Here is a 9,191-nt window from a genome sequence, read left to right on the forward strand (position 1 = left end):
AGCTAATTCTTTACGCACTTACTTTTACAAGAATGAAGCATCTGAGAACAGTATTCATCCACTTTTTTTTTTTTTTTCCTTTTACACCATTATAGGCTCGTCCTAATAAAAAGGCTTTCAGAAAATCTGGACTCTGATGCACCAGATGATGGATTCTCACGCAGTACTTTGACAAACAATAAAGACGAAGCAAATCAGTGTGCTTTGGTTTCCCATGAAATCTTTCAAAAATCACTTCATAAAAAGAAATGGAACAGAAAAAAATGCACATGTTGCTGACTCTATTGAAAACAGTCCTGTGAAAACGCAGCACACCCATTCATTCACAGACAAATGCAGCCAAGCTGTTTTCTAGCGTCAAAACTGCCCTGCATGCAGCGAGCACTAAATTAAATTAAGTAAATGATAGCAAAGAAACTATTAAAATTGATTAAAGCATAGCCTTCTATTTTAAGGAACAAAAGCACTTATCGCACCAGAGAGTTTGTCAAACAGCAATTATTTTGATTTACAGCAAATTAGATTGATCTTTTCCAAATGTACAGCTCCAGTGAGAGGTTTACATAGTCTCATAGAAGACATATAAAATGTAGTTTTTTTTTTTTTAACTTTTCAACAAAAAATCCAGACGTTTTCATGTAATGCAGGTATTCGCTAATGCCAAAGGTACACGCAAATGCTCAAATGTTTACATACACTCACACTTTGGTTGAGAAGTTGCAACCTTGACCAAATTCATGCAAGATTCCATCATTATTTTTGCCTGATTTTTTACTGACACAACTCTATGGAACTCTTTCTTTTTTTTTTTTTTTGTCATGTACATGACTTTTAAGTTTTGTCCACAGTATTTTCAAAACCTTGAGGTCAGAATGTTGGGAAGGCCATTCCTGAAGTTGACAGTTAATCTGCTTTATATATTTATGTATTGTCAGAACCAGTAAAGAAAATTATCATTCTATTGGGAATATCCAATTGTGCACAACGTTCAATCACCTACCTGTTTAAGGGAAAGTTGAAACACTGGTAAACCATATTTTATTTTGAATATTCTCTCCTGTGTTAAATATGCATTTAGTCAGCCCCATGCTTGTTTGCACAGTGCTCTTGAAATTCTCACTTGAAATCCTTCCCCTAAACATAATTTTGAGCAATTATCTCCAATCCTTTCCACTGCTCATTTCAACCCTTTTGTAAATATTTGTTGAGTATGTTTAAAAGCTGAGTTTGTGCCAGAAAACCAATTAGCTTGACCAATCCTGCCAAGTACCAACGGTGCATATCCAGCCAGAATTATGCAAGAATATTTTGAATGGAGATTGTCTTGTAAACCTTCTTTTGAATAACAGTCGGTTTACAAGAGCACTTGTAGCTTTTACACCTCTTCATTCATTTACTTTCATGAGGTCACTTATTGATATATTATTTAAAACCTACAGACATAATATTAGCCAACTAGTCTGGGGATTCTTTAAGCATTAAAAGTTGTGACTGAATCAACACCAAGCACATGCATGGACACGCACATCTCCTCTCATCTAATTTTATCCAACTCTGGTCGGATGAACAGGGACAGTTGAGGAACATTTTCCTTCCACTCAGAATTGAGAAGTGCACAGGCAAGCATAAAATTGCTTTATTTATTTACGATTTGCCTCGTTGTCCCTGAAAATGAATGCCAGAATTAAAGTTAGAATAGCAAAGAAAGACTCTCAGCAAAGCAGGAATGAAGTGCAGATGAAGTAAAGAGAGACAGCATTTTGGTTTAGTGCAAGAGGAAAAATGCATTTTCAAAATCAAATTTTATTATTTATATATATATATATATATATATATATATAAATATATATATATATAACCAGTGCAGAATATGGACTGGAAGCCCCGAGATCAAAGTGGGGAACACCCCCAAAAGTGGTGGAGAATGACCGAGCTAAGATCCTGTGGGACATCCAGACCCAGACAGACAAGATGGTAATGGCGAACCAACCRGACATTGTGGTGGTGGATAAAGAACAGAGGAAAGCCGTTGTGGTGGATGTAGCAATACCAAGTGACTACAACATCAGGAAAAAGGAGCATGAGAAATTGGAGAAGTACCAGGGCCTCAGGGAGGAACTGGAAAAGACCTGGAAGGTGAAGACCACAGTGGTGCCTGTGGTCATCGGGGCCCTCGGGGCAGTCACCCCCAAACTGGAGCAGTGGCTCAAACAGATCCCAGGAACGACATCAGACATCTCAGTCCAGAAATGTGCAGTTCTAGGCACAGCCAAGATAGTGCGCAGAACCCTCAAGCTCCCAGGCCTCTGGTAGAGGACCCGAGCTCAGAGGATGAAACAGACCACCCGCGGAGGGTGAGAAGGGAATTTTTTTTTTTATAAAAGCAAAATATTTAGCGCAAAAAGTAGAGTGAATAATAAAAAGGTTGGTTTTGATCTTTAACTTTTTTTTTGTCACTGAACATTTTTATTGCGCTAGGTGATACAAAAGGATAACAGTTGCTGTAGAAAGTAAATTAATTTAAAAATGGCAGTCTTATGAGTCTTACGAAAATTAGTGGGTTATAAGGTTTTAGGCTAAAAACAACTATACAAGAATGAAGTTTTGGCAAGTTTGCAAAAACTTCACAAGATCTCTGCATAATATAAGTGGTTTATTCATTAAGCAAAAAGATGCAGTTCAAAATCTTTGAGTGACAAACCTTTTTAGTCATTAACTGCATGGATCCCTTTTTAGCTGCAATTGCGTTTCCAGTGACTGTTGGCCGGTCATGCTAGCTAGCTGGAATCAATTCCAGTTCACACTTCTGCACAAATCAGCTCTAATCCTCAGATGCTGTTGGCTCTGTGGTTGTCATTTGATTATTTTATTCCCTTTCTCTTGGGATGTCCTGACATTTATCTCCGTCTAATTCACTGCTAAAATTTCATTTATTACTGTAATAATGCTGAAGTACCTGTCCTGGCTGGGACTGTTACCTATTTTTTATCAATCACTTTCAGGGGTGCCAAGTGCAAGAATGTACATTTTTTTCATTGTTTTGTATGATTATCAATATTAATGTGTTTTAATATACCTGTGTAACACTATTGTGTATCCTGCTTACTTTTTCTGTGATGTTAGATCTACTGCTTTCAGTAAATAAAGTTACACCCTCACCTTTCTATCCATCTGCAGCTGTACCATATTTATTGTGCATAGAAAACATAACTTTCAGTCTAAGATGGTCTGAAGAGTATTTAGTATGGAAAAGAAGGACATAGGCAATTTTACTGCCATAAGTCAAAAGCTTACATTTGCAATTTGAAAGCAGGGTTTCATCCCTCTGCTCTCAAAATTTGTAATGCTTACACACAAAACTGCTGTTCTCGTTCAAATATTTTCTATTCTGTTTTTAGGGGAACCAGGTTTTTGCAGCTTTTTCCATTTCTGTTTTCATCTGACATCTTTTTTCTTCTAATTGTTCAGCATGAATTCACCATATTTTTACATCACACAAACCTAAAGCGTAAACTTATTTTTTCTTAATAATACAATGTGTGCAACTGCACTGCATTTTCTGTTTTAAAGACATGAACGATAGGTCATGTCTTTAACCAGTCATGTCTTTAGATCACATTTAACCAGAAAAAAATCCCAAAAAACATTCATTTCAAAAGGCTTGAGAAAAACACAAAAAAAAGAAAAAAAAGAAAGAAAAGCAGCACCTTGTTTTCCTTCTCATTGTAATGTACATGATTTGGCTCATGATGAAAGACAGAGAGCAAACAAAGGAGGGAGATGAAGGGGGGAGAGCAGAAAATGAATGTGAAGTTCCAAAAAGTGCATACAACGGGGAAAGTGAAAGCAGATGGAATGAAAAGGAAGTGGTGGGGTATTTCGATATCTCCAAAAGGGATATTTCCTCAGCCAAGGCGCTAATCCGGCTACCATTAGCATTTTCATGAGTCCCGTGTCTGGGGGTTGGCAGAGCATGTCACTCCTTCATTCGGTTGCTTGTATTCACACCCATCCACAAAGATACAACACAAACKGTCTCTTTCTAAATACCAAATGTTTTAAACCAACACATGTTAACACAGTCTCAGGGCCCTGTTGCTGCCTTTGTGCGTGTTTATGTGTCATGCAAGCCGGTGCCACGCTGGCAGTGCAACATGGGGGAGGACTGCTCATAGCACTTACCCTTATCTATCAAAGTTTCCCCCCAGTCCTCCCTTAAAACGAATTTCTCCCCTTCACAGCTTTTCCCTTTAGAGTTGCTGATGAATTCTATTACTGCTGTTATTATGTAATGTTCAGGACAAATTCCTCCCCATCAAACCTGCTCTTCTTTAAAGAAGATGTGAAAAAATAACTCAATGGAAGAACTGACGCTTAGGTTTATAAAATATGCTGGCATAGCAGCGGAATATTGACTTGCAATTCATTTGAATTAAATCAGTTTAAGGCAGCACGAAAGGCTGAAACTATGATGCTGTATTATCTGGTGTTGTCAGTAATCACATGGGAGAACATCAGGTGATTGGCTCCTCAGACGGAATAAATAAAAAAATAAAAAATAAAAAATCCAGCATTCTCCTGAAGTTGTTTGACATTTATTTGCAGAGTGCATTTTCAATTCCCTTTGCCTCTCTGGCACCAACTATTGCTGTATGTGCAACAAAACTCCAAAGGGAACTAGAAGTGTCAGAAAATCAGTTATCTGTGGTCAAACGACTGCATTATTATGTTTTGAGTGTTGGCATCCTCAAAGGGTCGCTTCGACACACTTTTTTTTTCTTTTATTCATTTGCCAGAAACCTGTCAGCAGTGGAACAAAGATGCTGGATTGGTCCCTGAACTAAGCTGTTGTAGAACTTCAATAAAACAAAACAAAAAAAAAATCTACTGCAGACTGAGGGAGWGATTTAAAAATGTCAAGTTTCCTCTAAACCCCTTAAGCGCAAAACCCAAATTAAAGCATTTAATTTTCAAWGAAACTTCATCAGAAAATATAAGTGACACCCAAGCCCTGCAGTGCTGAAGCGGTGTGATTAATTTCCTGCCAAGCTTGTGCCTTAGTCACCTTTGGACACAACTGGTTTAAAAAGGAGAGGAAAACTCTAGCTGCATGGAACGTACACTAAATGAGAAACAGGAGAAAACATCCATCTTACCTATAGCGGACTCCTCAAAGGATAGGGTAGCGGAGGCTTTCCCTAAGGCGTTTACCGCTGTCACATTAACTTTGTATGGACTGCTGGAGAAGACCTCTGGGAACTGAACATGACAGCGATTCTTGTGGACCGGATCTTTCTGCACATAGAGTGAGTGCTGGTTGTGTCTGAGGAGCAAAATTAAATGATAAGGTAAGGGGGGGAGGTGAAGGTTGTATGTGAAGAGAAGTTTTTGACTTATCCATCAAAGTAAGGATTTAATTCACATGGGACTGGTGATAGTGGAATTTTAAAGAGACCAAAAACATAAATATCAAATATTTTTTCCAATTCTTAAACTCTACYAACCTTTGACAATAAAATGATATATATAAATGTATATAAAAACACATAACTTTGCTGTTAAAATTGCAGAGCCAATCCAAGGGTCCATGAGGCCAAAGAACACACACCACAGTGTGTTCAATTAGTTGTGGGAGTAATGTCACACCTGTGTCACACTTGCAAGTTGCTAATATTATGGTGCTAACCATTACTGTCACAACAAAGCACAAACAATTAATATCTTCTGCATTCAAACAATAAAGGGACATATTGACAAATAAATAAAGTACAGTTGGCTCTGACCAAAGGAGAAGAAGGTCTGAGAGGTCCTAATAAGGAACTGCAACTTTTACTACATTTCATGTGTGCAGGGTAAACATTTGGTATTAAACTTCAGTGCCCATACATGTTTTACACATTATTCATTGTTATCTTGATTCTGAATCACGTTTGGGTCTGTTTACTCTTATAAATTATGATCCCAAATAAAAAAGAAAATAACAGTGTCCCTGCTGGTTTTTGGAGTTATTTAACCACATTTCCTTGCAGCATTATAGATCTGATGCTCTGTCGATATGAAATGTCCTTCAGAACATAGAGATGYCATTATGGCATGACTAGAACTACAAATGTCTGAATAAAACAAAAGGACTGAATTGCTAATGGGTCGCTGTTACCCCATTATTCAAAYTATCCACTAAAATAAGATGCTACCTAATCATTTAGTCTTTAGAGAAACACTGATTGACAGCGACTGCTCCATCACACACACGATGTGATGTCACTTCTGGGCCTCATTCAAAAAGCCAGGAAGAATAAACAYGAATGCTGTCAATTATAGTTTTTAAAGAAAAATCTAAATCAGCTAAAATGAACATTGTCARCCATACGACAAAGCAGGGTTAGAAATGAGCCACAGATCTGCAACCATTGCCTTCCTGCTTTGTACTTTTTTTCTCTTAATGAACGTCCTTATTTACTGCTCTGCATATGCATCTTCACTTTGACATTTGCCTGCAGGCTGAAGCCTGTTAAACCTCCCACACATTTGAAGTAAGCAGATCTACATTCCTTCAAGATCACTGAGTCAACAGTGAATCATAATGGAACACTTCATTTACTGCAGATAAAAGCCAGATGCCAGCGCCTRGCATCAGAGTTACGAGTGACAGTTAAAGTCCTGCTTCGGATTACAAACAGCCAGCTTGGAAGAACGCGGAGCTGAAAAAGCATCACCTTAGTGGTTGCATGCCACGCTGTTGGATCCCCAAACCACATCATTTTACTATCAAATTTACTGCTAATGTTTCTTTATTTTTATTATTATTATTTACCAGTCTTTCTTGTCCTAGTTAGCGGAATAATATTGTGCATGACACAAGAATCCAGTTGGTGCTTTAGAATCTGAAATCCTATAAACACCATTCTGCAGGATCCGATGTAAAATAACCAGAATGATATACAATTTCAGATATATTTTTGATGTTTTATGCATTACTTATTTATATATATATAAAAAAAAAGTGAATGAAAATGAATTAGACTTACTGAACATCCACTTCAAAGTTGGAGGGTATGAACGTAGGATGCGTCAGGTGCCAGCTGCAGTAGAAACCTTTAGGGTAGGTGTTGGACCGACAGGTRACTTTGGGCTCCTGAGGGGGAACTGCACAAAGCAGAAACAAAGGAGCACAGGGAAAGGTTTACAGAAAATACATTTTTAAACAATATGCACAGTTTGAGGCATGTGTGGGGGGAGAAAAAAAACAAAAAACAACACAGCAGAAGAAGAGATCTAATCGAAAATACATTAATCAAATACAAAGCAGCAACGGCTAATTAAACATTACTTTATTGCATAATTCATTCTTTGATCCAATTTATTTTTTTATTAAAAATGCCACAGCTTCTTCGTTTGAATTAAGCTGTGTCTTTGGTACGTGTTATTAGAGATGCTTTCACTTTATTTAACTTCCAATGCTGGCACATTTTCTTGTACTGTGCATTCATTTTTAATATCAAATCAATTAAAGTTTTATGAGGATGTTGATGAAAGAAAGGAAAAGCTTAATCGTGTGCCTAATTAAAATTTATATGTGCAGTCTCAAATCCTTTTATAGTTCCATATACTTTCTATAAAACTTAAGCTCACACATAAAAMATGTTTTGAGAAGGCCTCCTGCAACTGACATGTCATTATCTATGCTTTTCTATTTCAGTATTAAAGCAGCTTTATGATTTTGGACTTACATAAAATCTTTATATATCTTAARTTATTTTTGCAATAACTATTTCCTTAAGATGTTGGATGTTTTGTAAAGTGACATAATTAGCTGTGCAGCTGAAATCTTTACGTCAATATGTCATACTTAACACTAATTTGACAATGACATACATTTTAAGGGAGGATTTTGGAGARACGGGGAGAATAACTCAAAGTTAAAAATGTAAGGGTTCCGTACATGTAGAGAATGGAGAATAATCAATCTGATAAATCCATAATTGACGCAATGTTTTGCCTAAATTGCTCATCAAACGTMCCRCAACCAATTATCCCTATTTTGTTCATTAGTACTCTAACATATTTACTCAACAAAGGAGCAGAAACTGTGCTTGATCGAGTTATTTGTAGCATTGACTGAAAACAGCCCCTTCCAGCTACACTTGGCCAAACACACACTTACAACACACATCCACACATAAAAGGTTTGCTTAATTGGCTGCTATGGGGTCATTTGACTGTCGCACACAATCAACTGCGTTTTAGCGGTCACCACAGCAACTAATTAGCCTGTCAATAATAGATAATAATGGATACTAGGGACGGTATCCAATCGCGCTCAATTAATCACGGAGACTAATTGGGGCCATCTCAATCAATTGGCTTTTCATCTGAGAGCTTCAGCCAAAGTCACACTAAAGCACACTGTCGCACGCAAGAATATCACCGCAGACAATTACTGTCGGAGTGTGGCAACACATGCACTGCTCCTTCAGGCTCTGTAGAGTTAGTGGCAATCAGTCAAACCATCTTATTATCGTTGGAGAAAAGAAAAGCAATGAATGACTGGTTAAGAAATTATTAACAGCAATGAGGTCAAGAAAACCAAAAGGGAAAAAAAAGTGCATATGTGTGTTTAGAAAGTAAAAAAAATAATGCAATAATGCAATATAAAGAAAACGAGGTATATGAAAAAAAAAAAAAAAAAAGAAACGGAAATATTTCCAGACTAGCATCAACACTGCAGCTATTTTCAAACCGAAGTTGGATTAAATAGCAATGTAATACTTCTATGAAATATTCTGTTATTAGTATAGAGCTAATTCACAACAAATGTCATCTCAAGACACTTTACAAAACAAAAATCACTTCAATTCAATCACACAGTTGATCCTAGTTACCAAACAGTACAGTATGCTCAAATGATTATTCAAAGTTATAACATAATGTGTCTCTGAACAGAAAGAACATAGAAACATTTTTCTCCATGTTTAAGTGGAAATTTTCACAGATTTCACAGTGGAAATCAGCAGGCAGGAAATTATAGCAGCTGAATCTTGCATTATTATCAGGTATTAATAGCTATTATGGTTCCATATGAGTCATGACAACATAGCCATTTGCTGCAAGAGCTTCTTAAAAGACCAACTCTGCAAAAAGCTAGTAGAGAAAACTTGACAGAAGCAGAGCTCAAAGGGTTCATTACAATG

General features: G+C 36.9%; 1 protein-coding gene across 2 annotated transcripts in view; it reads right to left on the reverse strand.

Moving 5' to 3' along the window:
* cntfr (ciliary neurotrophic factor receptor) overlaps positions 1-9,191 on the reverse strand; it is a 238,680-nt gene that overhangs the window by 34,059 nt on the left and 195,430 nt on the right. For both annotated transcript variants that reach the window (XM_008423847.2, XM_008423849.2), the window contains exons 5-6: positions 7,029-7,146; positions 5,157-5,323 (exon numbers count right to left, since the gene is read on the reverse strand). In XM_008423847.2, coding sequence (XP_008422069.1) covers positions 5,157-5,323; positions 7,029-7,146 — 285 coding nt within the window. The remainder of the gene's footprint in view (positions 1-5,156; positions 5,324-7,028; positions 7,147-9,191) is intronic.

This window comes from Poecilia reticulata, linkage group LG12 (assembly GCF_000633615.1).
Source record: "Poecilia reticulata strain Guanapo linkage group LG12, Guppy_female_1.0+MT, whole genome shotgun sequence".
In the NCBI taxonomy this organism is placed as follows: Eukaryota; Metazoa; Chordata; class Actinopteri; order Cyprinodontiformes; family Poeciliidae; genus Poecilia; species Poecilia reticulata.